This window comes from Rhinoderma darwinii, chromosome 2 (assembly GCF_050947455.1).
Source record: "Rhinoderma darwinii isolate aRhiDar2 chromosome 2, aRhiDar2.hap1, whole genome shotgun sequence".
NCBI classification, from domain to species: domain Eukaryota; kingdom Metazoa; phylum Chordata; class Amphibia; order Anura; family Rhinodermatidae; genus Rhinoderma; species Rhinoderma darwinii.
In genome coordinates this window covers 418523405-418543077 of record NC_134688.1, presented here as the reverse complement: position 1 = coordinate 418543077, position 19673 = coordinate 418523405, and the positions used below count along the sequence as shown (strand labels likewise).

At 43.5% G+C, this 19673-nt stretch overlaps 1 protein-coding gene across 1 annotated transcript in view; it reads left to right on the top strand.

The window, feature by feature from the left end:
* The window catches only part of PITPNM3 (PITPNM family member 3), a 261407-nt gene that overhangs the window by 204214 nt on the left and 37520 nt on the right, over positions 1-19673 (top strand). The window contains exons 7-8 of the mRNA XM_075854250.1: positions 15559-15746; positions 16564-16736. Coding sequence (XP_075710365.1) covers positions 15559-15746; positions 16564-16736 — 361 coding nt within the window. The remainder of the gene's footprint in view (positions 1-15558; positions 15747-16563; positions 16737-19673) is intronic.

The following is a 19673-nucleotide window of genomic DNA, read 5'->3' as shown; positions in this document are numbered from 1 at the left end:
ACACATGATAGGATTAGATATACGGCCCATCTTGCTGGCATTGTGGCTCCAGCGCTGGACCCAGGAAAGGTCAGAATAATAATTGTTTTGCTTCTTTGTGTTACTAATTATTTTTGTGTGTTTGTTGTTATTTTTACAGGTTCGGTCGTTGGACTACTTTGGATTTCAGGACTACTTCAATGACAGCGTTTTTTTATTCTCAATACAATGGTTAATGGGAGTTGTGTGTATTTTTCTATGTCCTTGTTGTGTGTATTTTTTTAAACTTTATTATTACCACCTTAGTAATGGCCGCTGGCTGATTGACAACCTCCTTTACTAAGGCGGGGCTTAATGTTAAGCCGGTGCAGAGGCTAACACTAACCCCCATTATTACCCTGGTACCTACTGCTACCAGGGGTATTGGGAAGAGCCGGGTACGAACCAGTACCCAACCATCTGTAGAGATGGTCAGGCATTAACTGCTGGGAGTATTAGGCTGTGGAAGGCCAAAAACAGTTTCTCTTCCCACCCTGGTAATGCTAGGCTGCTGCTGCTGTGTTGTTTTTGGCTGGTTATGAAAATTGGGGGGGACCCCACATCGTTCTTTCCAATTATTATTCTTTTTTTTAAAATGACGTGGGTTTTTCATAACCAGCCAGATACAATAAAGCAGCAGCAGGCTAGCATTACCGTTGGGAGGGGGGCTGCTGTTTCTGGCCTTTCCCAGCCTGATAATACCAACCCGCGGCCGCCCCAGTATCCGACCATCACTACAGATGGTCAAGTACCCAGCCCTTCCCAGCACCCCTGGTGGCTGTGAGTACCAGGGTAAGGCTGGATTCACACGAGCACATTACGTCCGTAATGGACGGAACGTATTTCGGCCGCAAGTCCCGGACCGAACACACTGCAGGGAGCCGGGCTCCTAGCATTATAATTATGTACGATGCTAGGAGTCCCTGCCTCGCTGCCGGACAACTGTCCCGTACTGTTTTTAGTACGGGACAGTAGTTCCATGGAGAGGCAGGGACTCCTAGCATCGTACATAACTATGATGCTAGGAAACCGGCTCCCTGCAGTGTTTTCGGTCCGGGACTTGCGGCCGAAATACGTTCCGTCCATTACGGACGTAATGTGCTCGTGTGAATGCAGCCTTATAATAGGTGTTAGTGTTAGCCTCTGCACCAGCTAACACTAAGCCCCGCCTTAGTAATGGACGCTGTCAATCATCCGGCGCCCATTACTAAGGCGGTACTAATAAAGTTGAAAAAAAACACACAGACATAGAAAAAATATTTTATTGAAATAAAAAAAATAAAAAAAAACCCTCACTAACCATTTTATTGATAATAAAAAAAGCCGTCATTGAAGTAGTCCTTGAATCCGACATAGTCCAATGACCGACCCTGTAAAAAAACACAAAAAAAACGATTAGTAACACATGTGGTAGGCTTAGATAAAGGGCCCATGTGTGATACTGTCTTCTGGACCCTGTATCTAAGCCTACCACAATCTGTGATCCTGTCTCATGGGCCTTCTGAGCCTGATACATCATAGGCTTAAAGGGCTTATCCAGTCCCTAAACATTGATGGCCTATCCTCACGACTTCTGGGACCCTGCCAATCAGCTGTTTTGAAGGGGGTGCAGAGCTCGTACGAGCGCTGCTTCCCCTTCATTTCCCTTACTCGCTCACACTGTGAGTCACTGACACGGATTCTCAGTGTGAGCAAGTGACCGGAATGAAGGGGAAGCAGCTCTCATACGAGCGCTGTGGCCCCTTCAAGACAGCTGACTGGCGGGGTCCCGGGAGTCGGACCCCAACCTATCAGCTTTAGCAGACAGGGAAATTAATCTTACCCTTCTCTTCAGCCGCAGCGGAGGTCCTGACTCTATCCATGGTCGGGATGTTGTGCACGTCGCATAGCGCTATAACGTCAGGACCTTCGCTGCGCTCCGGAACCAGGTGAGTAAGTACTGTCAGTTACTATAGTAACAGGGGCCCGCTGCCCCAGTTACTATAGTAACTTTTTATTTATGTGGTGCGGGGGGCCTCAGGCCCCCTAGCTTTAGGGCCCTGTCACAATTGCGACCGCTGCGACCCCTATAGCTACGCCACTGGCTTCTTGATTTCCAACTGCTAGTTAGATAATCGTAGAGTGCTGACCATAGACCATCTCATACGTAGCTCTCCAGAAAATCCCTCACCTCTGTACAAATCCAGCTGTAATTGTGAGGTTTTCCCTTCCCCGATATTCACCATTTGGCCTCCTGTGGGAGCTGTAATTGCAGCCATTTTAGTTGCCAAACAGCTTTCCTAGAAACATATAACTAGGAATCAGCTGAATTTTGTTTTTGTTTTTTTTTAAAATAAGCTTAAGCATTTATAGTTACTGGGAGATAATTTTTCCCTTTTTTAAATCTGCATTTTTAACTCAAGATATCCATACTATATCCATACTCCATTCATTTAGAACAACCTGACCATCACCTTGTGTCAATGGCAGCTTTTCAAATATTTTAGCAAAAACAAGATGATTTTCTTCTATCAATTCTATATATTCAGTCAATAAGCCTGGAATGATACATTAGTTGACAAGGTCACAGAGCTCTTATATGATGCATTTATGGCATAAAGTGTTATTATTTTAGTACAAATAGTATCTTATGTACTATGAAGCTGTTAGATTATTAGATCTTGTGTACAGGTCTGACTGCAGTTAACCCAAGCATATCCCTCCCTGCATGCCATACTTAAAGGGGTCAAGGAAGTTTGAAAGTTGTATAAATTTGTGAGGTCATTCCTAATGCATTTACATTCAACTTCCTACAGCTATGGTCTCTTAGTATATTAGAGATTTTCTAAAGAATACATTTTATATATATATATATATATACATATATATATATATATATATATATATATACACACATTGTGATAGCTAGACAACTGGGTCAGAGCAGGTCTTATGGAGTATGCAGTGGATGGCTATGGATTTGGTAAGTCCCATAGACAACATTAATATATTTTAGTCGTTATGGATAGAGATGAGCGAACCGGGACAACCGCATCGAGCATCGTGAAAAGTTCTGTTCGCAGCGAATCCGAACTTCACCGGGTTCGGCCGAACACGTTTTGACCGAACCCGGCTACATTTTAGTGACTGACACATGTTAGATCTAAAATGGAGGATTTCAAAATATCACCTGACATCAGGCTACCCCATAATGCCTTGAAAACGGATCTCCCAGCCAATCGGGAGGCAGCATAGGGGCGGGCTCAAGCCTGCAATAATAGTCTATGCACGGAGCTCAGCGGCCATTTTAGAGACAGGAGCTGTAGGGATAGCATCTCTGTGCAGTAAGGGAAAGCTTTAGGAATCTAAAAGCCAGGAATCCAGCAATCGAAGGGGCTCATCCACTACAGCGGGAGTCTAATCTCAACATCCAAATTGCAATACAGGCCGGCAGCTGCTGTAGTACTACTACGGCCAGCATTCCCTGAGTACACAGTGGCTGATAGAAATTCTCATTTATTGCCATTTGCCAAGCCAGTGTGTGAATAAGCTTTTATAAGGGGCTCATCCCCGTTGCATGGGTTAACATCCAACTTGCAATACAGGCAGCCTTTCTAGTACTACAACGCCCAGCATTCCCTGAGTGCACAGTGGCTGATAGAAATTTTCATTCATTGCCATTTGCCAAGGCAGTGTGTGAATAAGCTTTTATAAGGGCCTCACCCCCTTTGCATGGGTTAACATCCAACTTGCAATGCAGGCAGCCTTTGTAGTACTACAACGCCCAGCATTCCCTGACTGACTGGCACCTTATGAGTCACTGATTTTCCGCCAGTCCGAATAACAATTTAAAAGGGCCTCATTTCTGTCTAATGGTTTAATTGAACGTGCTAATTAAGTACAGCCGGTGCCTTTGGTGCTATACAAGTGACAGCATACACTGACTGGCACCTTATTAGTCACTGATTTTCCGCAAGTCCAAATAACAATTTAAAAGGGCCTCATTTCTGTCTAAGGGTTTAATTCAACGTGCTAATTAAGTACAGCCTGTGCCTTTGGTGCTATTATACAAGTCACAGCATACACTGACTGCCACCTATTCACAGTCACTCATTTTCAGCCAGTCCCAATAATAATTTATAAGGGCCTCATTCCTCTAGTAGGGGAAGGGGTTTTGATTCAACTTGCTGCACTCCAGCAGTGAAATGTCTGGTAAAAAAAAGGTTGTGAAAGGACGGGGTAGAGGAAAAAACACCCATGCCATGTCCTCTTCCAGTCCAAATGTTGGATCTGTTGGTGCAAGACATGTGCCCAGTTCTACTAGTAGCAGCAGCCATGTGCCTGCTGGTAGTAGTAGCAGTATCAGCAAGCCAGAGTTGTCAATCTCCTCCGGTGGGCGGGTTATTTCAGACAATACGGCCATTGTGGACTGGTTGGCTGGCTCGCGGTCATCTCAGCAGGAAGACTCTGACGATCTGGCTTTAAGCCAGGTTTCGTTGGATTCCAGATCCTCTACAGTATTTCTAGCGTTTCCATTCCATCATCTATGTCTTCACTCCCTCTTCCTAGCGGGAAGTCATCTTTCCTGAGAGTCCTAAGAGACATCTCCTCGGGTGTGAAGGAAGATACTGAACAACATAGTGATGATGATTTGTTTTCCGCGAGTCAGCCAACGGAGTGTGTTGCGGCGGTGGTGGAGGTGGAAGCGGTGTCCGAGACGCATAGCTGTGGTAGTGGGGGTGTTGGTGGTAGCCGTGGTGGCAGAAGCAGTAATGAGGGGGGGCATGGAGCCCATGATGTCACATCACAACACAGTGACAGAAGTGGATGATGAGGAGGGCTATGATGATGTTGTTTTAAACAGGACGTGGGAATCAGGTGACGAGGTGATGACGGCGTCAGAGGAGGAGGGTAGTAGTGGCAGCACTGGCAGTGATAAACAGCCAAGCTGAGGTAGGGGCAGAAGTAAATCTGCAAAACGTTGCAGCGGTAGGGTCAGCTCAGGAGCCGGTGACGGCGACACTGCTGCTACTGGTGTAGGCTCCCGAAAAAAGCCTGCCAGACAAGGGGCAAGCTCGGGTGGTGGTGGTGGACGTGGTACTACCTCTTTACGGTACTCTGCCGTGTGGCAATTTTTCTGTACCTTCCCGGACGACGAAAACATGGCACAGTGCCGTATCTGCAAGCAGAAAGTAAGGCGTGGGCAGGGCAGCAATGTAGGAACTACCGCTCTACGTAAACACATGGAGCGGCATCACAAGGCCATGTGGGACAATCGACATGCCGCACCATCATGTACATCTGATGAAGACCACTCTGCCACTGCTGCTGCTCCGAGTCCCTGTCATCTAAGTAGTAGCCAGGCCTTATCCACCATCTTGTTGTCATCATCATCACTGTCATCTAGTGCTCCTCCTACGTCCCATCAGTTATCCATTACGGAATCGTTGTCCAATAAGCAACAATATATACCCAGTCATCCACTTGTCGTGTGGCTTAATTCACACCTGGCTAAGTTGTTGGTGGTGCAGTCGCTGCCGTACCACCTGGTCGACTCCGCCGGCTTCAAGCAATTGATGGCGTGCGCTCAGCCTAGGTGGCGAATACCTAGCCGCCATTACTTCTCCAAGACAGCTGTCCCTGCCTTGCACAAGCACGTGGAGGAAAAGGTGGGCCAGTCCTTGCAATTATCCGTGTGCAGCAGGGTACATGCCACCGTCGACACGTGGAGTAGCAACTATGGGCAGGGACAGTACATGTCTTTCACGGCCCACTGGGTCAATATTTTGCAGTCCGATGTACCACCGCAGCAATGCCAGGCATTACCACCTCCACGCTTGTATCTTTCTGGTTCAATTCCGGACACCAGGCGCCTACCATCCTCCTCCTCCTACTCCTCCTCCTTGCCCTCCTCAATGGAGGTCTTCCCGTCCCCGACAGGACACAGCATATCTTCCACTCCTCCTCCCTCCTCTTTTAATAGGTGCAAGGTGAAGCGCCACAACGCTGTCTTACACCTGCTGAGCCTGGGCGAGAAAAGCCACACAGGGCAGGAGCTGCTGCTGTGCATCAAGGAGGAAATCGCACGCCGGCTGTCTCCTCTGAAACTCACACTGTGCAATGTTGTCTCTGATAACGGGAAGAACGTTGTGGCTGCACTGCGTCTAGGTCACCTGACACACGCTCCTTGCATGGTACATGTGATCAATCTGGTCATAACACGCTTCTTAATATCATATGTTGGTTTGAAGGGTGTGCTGTCCATGTCCAGGAGGGTTTGCGTTCGCTTTAGACGTTTGTATGCATTTAAGCACGCCCTCCTGGACTTGCAGCGTCAAAACAATTTCCCAGAACACAGCCTGATTTGCGACGTTCCAACACGCTGGAATTCCACCCTGCACATGTTGGACCGTCTGTACGAAGAGCGGAAAGCCGTGAATGATTTCCTGATGCAGCAGACGGGCAGCGTTTGGAGCCAGTGTAATTTCGAGCTCAGGCACTGGCAGCTGGTTAGAGACGCATGTCGCGTTTTGAGGCCCTTTGAAGAGGCCACACGATTTGTGAGCCGTGACGCTAGCGGAATGAACGATGTTATGCCGCTGATATTCATTCTGGAGCAAACGCTCACAACGATGATTCAGCAAGGGATGGAGGAAGGATCACATCTGGCTATGGATGTTGAGGAGGAGGAGGAGGAGGAGGAGGAGGAGGAGGAGGAGGAGGAGGATGAGGATGAGGAAACAGGACCTGAAGAGGAGCTGGATTTGGAGATGGTACAGGAAGGGATAGGGGACGAGGCAGCCGCACAACATGACAGTGATGATGATGTCGAGTCTGACGACGACCTTGATGATGCACAACCATGGCAGTATGGAGCGGAGATGGAACCAACCGGGCCCTCTGAAACGCTGGCCAGGATGGCAAGCTGTATGCTTCGTTACTTGCGCGCTGACTGTCGTATTGTTAGCATGAAGCAAAGAGATGAGTACTGGATAGCCACACTTTTAGACCCTCGTTATAAAGCCAGAATGGGGGAGTTTTTTGCGCCTTCTGAGAGGGAGGCAAAATTGGCTTATTATCGAGAGAAGCTATGCAGCCAGCTTGTCACGGCTTTCAAGCGGCAAACACCTGCTGCAAGCATGTCTGACTGGGGGGCCACTCTCCGCTCCCCACTGCCTCATCGTTCCACCGCCTCTAGCAGAGCTACCTCTGCAATAGGCGGCAGCAGCAGCAGCCAATTCAGTTTGGAAAATATGATGACAACATTTTTACATCCAATATCCCGACCTGACACACATCGTAGTCACCAAAGGGATGTTCACCATCACCAGCACCTAAACAACCAGGTTCACTCATACCTGGACTGTGCCCTTTCTCCGTCAGAAATCCTGATCCCAGACCCCATGGACTTCTGGGTCAGCAGATTGGATCATTGGCAAGAACTGGCCCAGTTTGTACTGTCTTGTCCACCCTCCAGTGTAGCGTCAGAGAGGGTATTCAGCGCAGCAGGGGGCTTCGTCACCCCTAAGCGAACAAGATTGTCCGCCAAGAGCTTGGAAAATCTCACGTTTCTGAAAATGAATCAAGCGTGGATCGGTGAGGATTTTAAAACCCCTGTGCCTGATGCCACTGATTAGATCTGACATTGCTGCTGCTGCTGCCGCCTGCTACTGCCGCCTGCTACTACGGGATTCTGTCCTGTCCACTCTTTTTTTAATGTGCCGCTGTTGGTGCTGCTACTACTTCTACCACCAATCCACCCCCAGTGCCGTCTGCTACAAGCAGGCCTGCCCCACCACAGGGCTTTGTCCTGTGACTGTCCAGTCTGTTTTAATGTGCTGCTACTACTACTACCACCACCCTTGCTGTCCGTTGGCTACCTCTACTACCACCAATACACCTCCACTGCCGTCTGCTACAAGCAGGCCTGCCCCACTACAGTCTTTTTTTAATGTCCTCTTTTTATCTTGGGGATTGTAAAATTCTGCCAAAGCTTATTTTCCACATGTTTTGTTCCAAAGGAAGCCTTGGCTTGATCTTCCATGTTGCCTGTGTCTGCCTAGTAACCGACGCCGGTCTTCATACACAGCACCATCCGCAGTACCTCTGACAAGTCTCAGAAAAACAACCACAGGGCTTTGTCCTGTCCACTCTTTTTTAATGTGCTGCTGTGCTGTTGATGCAGCTACTACTACCACCACCACCCGTGCTGTCAGTAGTCCACCACCACCACTACTACCAGTCAACCACCACCAATCCACCTCCACTGCTCTCTGCTACAAGCTGGCCTACACAACCACCGGGATTCTTTCCTGTCCAGTCTGTTTTCATTTGCTGCTGTTGGATCTGCTACTACAACTTCTACCACCAATCCACCATCCCTGCTGCCGTCTGATACTGCCAGATGATCCTAAAAAAGGAATCATTTTTGTTCTTTTATAACTTCTTCACTTTCCAGATGCAAAACCTGTTGCTACTCCCAAAAAGGGTTAATTTTTTGAGGGCTTTAAAAAAGCAATGGCTAAGTAATGATTTCTTCTTTTACCACCATATATGTATGAACCCCGGCAGGCATCTGCCACCATAAAGGGTAAATTTTTGGAGGGCTTGTGAAAAGCCATTGCTTGTTGCTTTTACATCCATGTATGGATGAACCCCGGCAGGCATCTGCCAATAAAAAGGGTAAATTTTTTTGAGGGCTTGTGAAAAGCCATTGCTTGTTGCTTTTACATCCATGTATGGATGAACCCATTGCTTTTTCTTTTACCACCTTATATGTATGAACCCTGGCAGGCATCTGCCGCCAAAAATGGTTAATTTTTGTACCTTTTTTAACAATGCATTAAGCATACAACATGCCCAAGTGTAGTGGTTTCTGTTAGTTATCACCGTGTCCCATCCGTTTTCCTATAGCCATACATGTTGGCGTAACTTTGACACTAACTTTGCCTTAAAGTCAGCTCAAAAGTACTTGGATACACTCATGGGTGACCTAAGAGTGTTAAACAGGGCTTCTAGGGCTTTTAAACAGTGGTATACACGATTTTTATGGGCTTTCTTGAATTACAGGTTCGGTCAGAACTAGTTCGGTCCGAATCGAACTTTTTCATGAAATTCGGCGAACCAGCCGAACCGAACTTATCATAAGTTCGCTCATCTCTAGTTATGGATTATACAACCCGCTATCCTGAGCCTGTGCCCTTACGAAACACTTCCTCGTAAAGTATTGCACAGCAATTGTTTTACATGTTTCCGGAACTAGGATCCCTAAAGAAATCCTCACTGACTAGGGCACCAACTTTATGTCAAAGGTTATGAAAGAGCTATGCGAGCTGTGTAAAATCACACACATACGTACTTCTGTGTATCACCCACACTCAGATGGGTTGGTAGAGCAGTTTAACAAAACACTAAAGCATATGCTGAAAAGGGTAGTAGAAATACAGTTAGGTCCAAAATTATTTGGACAGTGACACAATCTTCTTGATTTGGGCTCTGCATGCCACCACATTGGATTTGAAATGAAACAACTGAGATGTAATTGAAGTGTAGACTTTCAGGTTCAATTCATGGGGTTGAACAAAAATATCCTGTGAGATGTTTAGGAATTGCAACCATTTATCTACACAGCTTCCTCATTTCAGAGGCTCAAAATGCCATCACACTGTCTCCACCATGTTTTACAGAGGAAGTGGCGTGCTTTGGATCATGAGTCGTTCCAAGCCTTCTCCATACTTTCTTACTCCAATCATTCTGGTACAGGTTGATCTTTGTTTCATCTGTCCAAAGAATGCTGTTCCAGAACTGGGCGGCTTCTTTAGATGTTGTTTGGCAAAGTCTAATCTGGCCTTTCTATTTTTGAGGCTGATTAATGGTTTGCACTTTGTGGTGAACCCTCTGTATTTGCTCTCATGAAGTCTTCTCTTTATGGTAGACTTAGATACTGATACCCCTACTTCCAGGAGAGTGTTCCTCACTTGGGTGGATGTTGTGAAGGGGTTTTTCTTCACCATGGAAAGGATTCTGCGATCATCCACCACTGTTGTCTTCTGTGAACGTCCAGGCCTTTTGGAGTTCACGAGATCACCAGTGAGTTCTTTTTTTTTCAAGAATGTACCAAACTGTTCATTTGGGCACTCTTAACATTTGTGCTATCTCTCTTATGGATTTCTTAATTTTTTTTTAGCCTAACGATGGTCTGTTTCACTTGCATTGAGAGCTCCTTTGACCTCATGTTGTGGTTTCACAGCAACAGCTTCCAAATGCAAATGCCACACCTGGAATAAACTCCAGACCTTTTACCTGCTTAATTGATGATGGGTTAACGAGGGACTAGCCCATGCAGCCCATTAAATAGCTTTTAAGACATTTGTCCAATTACCTTTGGTTCCTTGAAAAAGAGGCAGCTACATATTAAAGAGCTGTAATTCCTAAACCCTTCCTCAAATTAGGATGTGAATACCCTTAAATTAAAGCTGAGAGTCTGCACTTTAAGACCATATTGATTATATAACTGTATATTCAATATGTTTTGGTAAAGAGCTAAAATGCCAAAACTTGTGTCACTGTCCAAATAATTCTGAACCTAACTGTAGATGGTCGTTATTCCAACTACCTTTTGCGATACTTGATGCTTTCCATTAGATAAGTGGCACAAGTTCTCCCCTGTTGAGTTTATCTATGGCCGACACCCACAGGGTTAACTTGATATAGCCAAGGAAACATGGGAGACGGAATCCATCCCGTACAAAAGTGTCAAAAAGCACATGGCACAAATGCAAGACCATATTGATACAGTAATGGCAATTGTAAAGAAACATTTGCAGAGTTTACAATCGGTCTGCAAGAGTCAGTAATTTCAGTCCTGGGGATAAAGTCCTTAACTTAATAACCACCATAGAAAGTACAGTAAGCCCTTGGCCAAGTGTCAAGGCCCCTATGAGGTTGTGGAAAAGGTTGGTGAAGTAAACTACAAAGTACACCAACCAGGCAGAAGAAAGTCTTTTCAAGTTTATCATGTAAATTTAATCAAGCCCTCGAAAGACAGGGAATCCTTCGAGGCCTCAAACACTGTGAAAGGTAATTTGCCGAAACCAATCCTTCTGGTAAAAATAGGGAAGATGTCACAACAACAGGAAGGCAAAGAATTATTGCAGGAAAACAAACGTACGTTTTCTGACCTACCAGGGTGTATACACCCTATTAAACACTCCATAGAAACTGAGCCCAGAACCAAAGTAAATTTTAAGCCATATAAAATCTCAGAGGCACGTAGGCGGTGTCATCTGAAGTTAAACATATGCTGGACCTGGGTGTAATCGAAAAAGTCTCAAAGCGAGTGGGCAAGCCCAATTGTCCTAACTCCAAAGCACAGTAATACTTGAAGGTTTTGTAATGACAAAAAGAAAACATAACGTTTTAAAATTGTATTCTTATCCCATGCCCAAGGGGGATAAACTAATTGAGAGGTTGTTTAACGCAAGACAACAACGCTTGATGGTAACAAGTGTCCAGCCCTCCAATCTGGGGAAGAGGGGGGAATATGCAGGCTTGTGGCTGGGAAAGTACTGAGGGATGTATTTCTCATCTGGCTGGTTAAGATGGGTGAAATAAGGAATCCACGAAAGTTAGGTTGACCAAAGAACAGACTTAACAAGAAACCTCAGGAAACTAAGTTTTGCTGCTATTTTTTGGTGTGTTTTTTCCGGTCCTGGATTTCTATGGAATGACAGGTAGGATTGGTAGAGAAGCTTGCCATTTCCCCATCCCAATTCAGTACAAGTGTGCTCGTTGGGCTATTTAGGGCTGCAGTGAATACAGCCCAGAGTCAGAGCCTGGGAATCCACACAAGGATAGTGTGGAAAGCCTGACCCAAGGAACAGTGTACTTCTGGTTTATCATAAGTAAGGAAATCTGCTGTTTAGTTAGTGCCCAGACGGGCAAGGTGTTTATATGCTGAAAGACTTGTATCCTGGATAAGTACTTGACTTTTATTGCAGTCCAAAAACAAACAAGTTTGGACATCAAATTTAAACGGTATCGACATATTGATTGCCAACCACAACCCCCCATAGGCACAGATCCCGACTATAAATAAATAAATATATATATACACTACCGTTCAAAAGTTTGGGGTCACCCAGACAATTTTGTGTTTTCCATGAAAACTCACACTTATATTTATCAAATGAGTTGCAAAATGATAGAATACCAGCTGCCTGCTTCTTCCCTAAATAGTTCTTGCATAATTTGGAGGTGTGCTTTGGGTCATTGTCCTGTTGTAGGATGAAATTGGTTCCAATCAAGCGCTGTCCACAGGGTATGGCATGGCGTTGCAAAATGGAGTGATAGCCTTCCTTATTCAAAATCCCTTTTACCTTGGACAAATCTCCCACTTTACCAGCACCAAAGCAACCCCAGACCATCACATTACCTCCACCATGCTTGACAGATGGCGTCAGGCACTCTTCCAGCATCTTTTCAGTTGTTCTGCGTCTCACAAATGTTCTTCTGTGTGATCCAAACACCTCAAACTTCGATCCGTCTGCCTATAACACTTTTTTCCAATCTTCCTCTGTCCAATGTCTGTGTGCTTTTGCCCATATTAATCTTTTCCTTTTATTACCCAGTCTCAGATATGGCTTTTTCTTTGCCACTCTGCCCGGAAGGCCAGCATCCCGGAGTCGCATCTTCACTGTAGACGTTAACACTGGCGTTTTGCGGGTACTATTTAATGAAGCTGCCAGTTGAGGACCTGTGAGGCGTCTATTTCTCAAACTAGAGACTCTAATGTACTTGTCATGTTGCTCAGTTGTGCAGCGGGGCCTCCCACTTCTCTTTCTACTCTGGTTAGAGCATGTGTGTGCTGTCCTCTGAAGGGAGTAGTACACACCGTTGCAGGAGATCTTCAGTTTCTTGGCAATTTCTCGCATGGAATAGCCTTAATTTCTAAGAACAAGAATAGACTGTCGAGTTTCACATGAAAGCTCTCTTTTTCTAGCCATTTTGAGAGTTTAATCGAACCCACAAATGTAATGCTCCAGATTCTCAACTAGCTCAAAGGAAGGTCAGTTTTATAGCTCCTCTAAACAGCAAAACTGTTTACAGCGGTGCTAACATAATTGCACAAGGGTTTTCAAGTGTTTTCTAATCATCCATTAGCCTTCTAACACAGTTAGCGAACACAATGTACCATTAGAACACTGGAGTGATGGTTGCTGGAAATGGGCCTCTATACACCTATGTAGATATTGCATTAAAAACCAGACGTTTGCAGATGCAAAAGTGAAGCATACAAAGAAAACAACATTGTACCTACCGTGAAACATGGGGGAGGCTCGGTTATGTTTTGGGGCTGCTTTGATGAATCTGGCACAGGGTGACTTGTACTGTATCCTGTAGAATTTTGCTATCCTTCACTAAAATCTAGCTTAAACCAAGAAATACAGTCCCATTATTCCTCATTTACAGCACTCTATTCTTGACCTTTTATACCATTAATAATCAATAATAATTATTAAAGCATTATAAAACAAAAAGTCCATACCAACTTTTCTTCTTATATACTGTTTGCCATCTAGTGGTAAACCTTGATACTGCTATTAGGGAACTACAACCCTTCTTTTTTTTTCTCTGTTTATCAAAACGTATTTACATCAATCAAAATGTTTAACCTCTTCCCCCTGGTTGCATTCTGGGCCCTAATGACCAAGCAATTTTTTATTTTTTCTATTGTCACATTCAAAGAGCTCTAACTTTTTTATTTTTGCTTCGACATAGCTGTATAAGGTCTTGTTTTTTGCGGGACAAGTATTTTTTAATAGCACCATTTTGGGGTTCATATTATTTATTGATTAACTTTTATAAACTTTTTTGGGGGGGAATAATAAAAAAACAAAAATTTCGCCACCACTTTTTTGCATCCTAAATCGACGCCGTTTACTGTGTGGTATAAATATCAAAATAACTTTATTCAACGGGTTGTTACGATTGCAACGATACCAAATTTGTATAGATTTTGTATGTTTTACTACGTTTACACAGTAAAAACACTTTTTTTTCAAAATTATTTGTTTTTGTGTCTCCATATTTGAAGAGCCATAACTTTTTTTATTGTTCCGCCGATGCAGCTGTATGAGGGCTTTTTTTTGCGGGAAGACTTGTAGTTTTTATTGGTACCATTTCGGAGTAGATGCGACTTTTTGATCACTTTTTATCACATTTTTTTAAAGTCAGAATTCACAGAGAACAGCAATTTTTCCATTCTTTTTCATTTTATCGTTTACGGCGTTCACCTTGCCGGTTAAATAATGTAGCAGCTTTTATAGTCGGGGTAGTTACGGACGTGGCGATACCAAATATGTGTAACTTTTTAGCTTTATTTAGGTTTTTTTTAATAGTAAAGCATTTTGTAAGTGGAAAAAGTGGGTTTTTCATTTTTTTTCACATTTTTTAAATTAACTTTATTTTTACTTTTTTATTAGGGGACTTTAAAATGCGATCATCCGATCACTTTTATAATACACTGCAATACTTTTGTATTGCAGTGTATTACCCTGCCTGTCCGTTTAAAACGGACAGGCATCTGCTAGGCCATGCATCTGGCATGACCTAGCAGGCATTTACTACAGGCAGACCTGGGGGCCTTTATTAGGCACCGGCTGCCATCGGAGACACAGACACTCGGCGATCTTATGGCCGGGTGTCAGTGGGATGAGTGAGAGCTCCCATCCTCTCACCAAAACCACTCAGATGCGGCGCACGCTATTGAGCGCCGCATCTGAGGGGTTAAATGGGTGAGATCAATACTAATATCAATCTCACCCATTTGAGCAGGGATGCCCCCAGCCCTCAGATACCTCTGGCAGCTGAGAGCAGGGAGATTTAACGGCTCCCTGCTCGTTTTATTAATTCTGATTCAGCGCCGTGAAAAGGCTATTGCATCAGCATAAAGCCCACTAATGACCGCCGTGAAAAGGCGTATCGGAGGTCATTAAGGGGTTAACTGTGGGCTAAATGATATCGGTGTAATCTATTTTATTAACAATTTTTTAACTTTTAATCTAAAGCTTCACTTTGGAGACACTTTAATGATAAAGCTCCACATCGACATTTGGTTGCCCGCAAGTCGCAGCAAAATCACAACATTCAATGACTTGCACTATGACTTGATGGATTATCGGTATATTCTCATTCTAACAAGTACTTTGGCAGGAGCTAAATCCTCAGCTGCCCCCCACCCAAGGGGAGTAGCTAAAGCGGGTGCACAGGTATCAGCCCAACCCCGTCCCTGGTGCCCTCCATAAATTGCCCTCCAGCTGTTGTGACACTACAATTCCCAGCATGTCCGAGGCATGCTGGGAGTTTCAATTTTACAAGAGTTGGAAACCATTGTTATAAGTGAAGCCAGTCAGGATGCCAGTGTCTTGGCTTATGTTCATACTGCATAATAAAAGAACTGTTTCCAATCCAGCGTTTAATTACTGCATCTAAGGATAATGTAATTATTGTCTCAATTTACAAGGACTCTACTGTCATGTTCCTCTTTCTATCATTAATAAGGATAATCCAATTCTATCAAATGAAAGCAGCACCAACCTGCGAGGTACTAAGCGGCTCAGCAAAAGCAATATTGATATCTCAGGAGTCTTGGACAATGAAGAACCCCGGCCGCCTTTACTACGGAAACAGAGTGATTCTTCTACTTATGACTGTGATATGATAACACAACACCATGCGTTCCTGTCCAGGTAAATACATGTTATTACACTGGCCGCTACTGCACAACTCAACTCTTGTTTGGAAATATCTTAATATCAATTCATTGTATTTGATTTCCTAATATAACGTTAATATTCGTATTATACCCTTTACAATTAGGAGCAATTCTGATCTCATAAAGTAATCGCATATCACTAGGAATGTCATCACGTTCTGATTGGTGAGGGTTCGAACTCTGAGATTCCCCACTGATCCTTGCATAGCGTGCTATCGATTACCCATAGTGCAGGAAACTGCAGCAAAGCCCCATTCAAGTGAAAGGGAACATGCTGCAGCTGCTGCACAGCCGGTGGCCAGGATCGCTGCTATGCAGGGAAAACTTTAAAGAGGATGCAGCGCTGAAGTCTAAATGCTCTTAAGTTTGATTTGTTTCACATTAAGTATCATCAACTGATTTAAACATCAATGAAGAATATTGTACTTTGTGACATGGGATAAACTGAGTGGTATCCTGATATATCGCACACTCCCTAAGGAGCAGCAATGAGGTATTAGATTTCCTTGAAGTTCTGCTGGATATCTATCACAATTGATACATCTGCTGAGGGAGTTAGTTACAATAATAACAGTACAGATTAGGCTGACATGAGGTTTGTAATGCAGCAGAGTAAAATGTCATTTGTAATTTGTCACAATGTGTTATCAGTAGTTTTAGTAGGACTGCTGGTAAATAAATGTCGATATTTCCTAATATATTATATAAACTGAAGGTGCACTTCACTGGACATCTGTTTCTTGAATTTTGGGATGAACATATGTTTTATTAGCATTTTTCTTCTTTCCCAGCATCCACTCAAGTGTTCTGAAAGATGATATGGACTTTCCCAGAACCATGAGCTCCAATCTTTGTGAAGAACACCTGGGCCGTTTTGACTTTGAGGTGTCAGACTTTTTCTTGTTTGGTTCCCCACTGGGCCTGGTATTGGCAATGAGAAGGACAGTTTTGCCTGGACTGGATGGTAAGAATAAACATTAATGAGTGTAAATAGTCGCTATTCTGCTATCAATGAAACTAGAAAAATGTATAAATAAATGTTCATTCTTTGAATCGCAATTACTGTATATCTTTCCTAATGCCTATTGTCTAATTAACAGCAATTGCACACCAAACACTAAGTAAAAAAATTTTTTTTTAAAAATGGGGAAAGAAAAATTTACGTTTTGAAACACATAAAGAATTGTTTGTTCTCTGAACATTTTACTCTGGTACACTGTATGCCCATAATTATGTGGACACTCCTCCTAATTATTGAGTTATATGGGTTATCCAGTCGCTAAAAATGTATAGCCTATCCTCAGGATAGGCCATCAATAGTTGATAGGTCGGGGTCTGACTCTCGGGACCCCCGCCGATCAGCTGTTTTAAAGGGGGTGCAGCGCTCTTACGAGCGCTGCTTCCCCTTCATTTCTTCTTGCTCACTGTGAATCTCTGACATGCAATTAGCGGGGATTCACAGGTATTGCAGCCCCCAGGACAGTGATGTCAGGGGCTTCCCAAGAGAAGGAGTCACAGAGCAGAGACTATACTAGAGCTCTGTTCCGAGACGATTTCCCCTCGCTTCGGGGGTAGCTTATTTAGTCTAGGCTTGCACTTTCAGTATACCTACAAGCGTTGGCAGTGTCAGAGCTTCAAACAGTTCTTTCACTCTCTCAACATTCTTTATAGGTTTTAAGGGGATCCGGAAAAATTGGGGTAAAGCCCCGCAGAGTATAAGGGCTGTCCCTTCACTGGTGGAGCAAAGAGGTAGTTATGAAAGTTCAGTGGATATGATGTAACAGATCCAATAACATTGAAGCAAAGCTTCTAAATACGTTTAGGATAGCCGTTAGTTTGTTTGAACGCAAGGGTTAATCGGGTGCTGCTCTGTCCGGGGAGAGCTGGAGAGATGTGGGGTCCCACTGTAAAGTGCCAGTGGTACTCGCAGGACCGAGTCCAGCCACAAATATTAGAGCTATACTATGCTCTTTTTGTTCATAACAATGACGTGACAACTACCTAGTAAAAGCCCTGAGTACTATACTTTGGGTGGAAAGTATTACAGTACTCTCTTTTTGAATCCTGCTTGCTGGCATTCAGAGTAAAATCTCTCCTCCGGGACAGGATTTCTAAAAATTGAGACCTGGCTTCAGGGTCTTGGCTAAGCCGCAAGCTCTGATGGCGGCGAATTTGTCCAAAAAACTTCTTGCCAGTACTCTAGTGGACCGGGGACCAGTCCAGACAGTAATTAAGGTGGGTAAAATATCTTACGTGTGTAGATGGCAATGAATTTGTATGTAAAGTAAAGCTGGTGACGTTGCATCCCCCCCATGCAAACCACACCCCCGATGTTTTATATTTTGTTCTACAATAGACCATGCAATGGAATGTAACTACTGACATTTTGCTTTGCTGTTACGTCTAAAGATATTGGTGAAGCCTTGTGCACACCGTGTAGTTCCCCATGGACCAGTAATATTAGTAATGCTTAATAGAGATTCCTGGGAGATGAATCACACTCGAAATTCCTACCCTTCTATTTGACCTTTTTTTCTTTTTCATTCATGCAACTATTAAAAAGAAAATTGTAATATAAAAAAAAGTCTATTAAAACTATGCTCAAAGCTAAACTACAACATAAAATAGAATATCCTTACATTATAGTATACATATAATATGTATGGCCTCGTTTAAGTATGGGATATAATGTCATCTTTAATACCTCAGAATAAAAGTGTAGACCATCTAATATGATTACTGTAGTTATATACAGTAGAAATAACTTAGATTGTCCTTGATGGACACATAAAATTACCCCATATCTCTATATTCTTGAAGTATATACTATGGCACAAGCAGCTTATCAATAATTCTACGCTATAAAACTACTTATGGTAAATTTATGAGTTCTTGGAACTTATGAGTAGAATTATTCAGTGGATGATCAATAGTTTCCTCATAAGGGAAAGTATTTGACTCTTGTATAAAATGATGGTCTTTGTAGTAGTTGATTTATTATTTATCATATATGAAAATAATAAGTGGAAACTGGAAAATTTAACCTACGCAAATCACAAAATTACCACTAATATATAGGGACATTGCCATAAAAATGTATCTCAAAATTGACCTCCATCAATTTCAATTAGAATTCATATTTTATTGCATACCAAGGGAGGTTGCAGGAAACATAACTATGACTTGGAAAACCCACGTTTCCAGTAATGAAACTTGGAAAGAGATCCAATGCTCAGCTGAAACCGAGGGTTTTACTTTATGGATGGAGACTGACCTATCAAATATTCTACACCTAAATTTTTTTTGTATTCATTTTGAGCCTGATCTAGTGAATGGCTTGGCTTAACTGCTGGCAAGTGACTTTCCTCCCCCTTTACTCTCAACAGAACACCAATCCATTTTTGAGCTAAACAGGAGATTTGGCGGAACTTAAAGGGAATGTGTCGCTAGAATTTTTTTTTTATTTTTTTTAGTTAAACAGTTAGTGTATAAGTGATTAAACATTGTTCTAATTTTTTTAATTTTTTCACGATTCTAATTTATAACATTTCCCAGTGCTGGTCACTAGATGGAGCAATTCCCAAAATTGCAGCATTGGCATGTGGTAAAGCAACCACATTGCTTTATGCTGCAAAATTTGAGAATACACACTCGCTCTAGTGAGCTCACAGAATCCCCCCTCCTTTATCCTGGCTAGTGCCGGGAGAAACTAGGGGATTGAACGGTCAAACCTCCTACACTGTGTGTCGCCATTTTTTGAGCTAACACACAGTGTAGTAGATTTACATACAGTAGTAATCACACACTAAAACACGTACATATACAGACCTAACTTACCTGCTCCGTCCGCTCCGTCTGCTCCTTCCGCTCCAAGTGCACAAGTCCGGAAGCCGCGACTGGA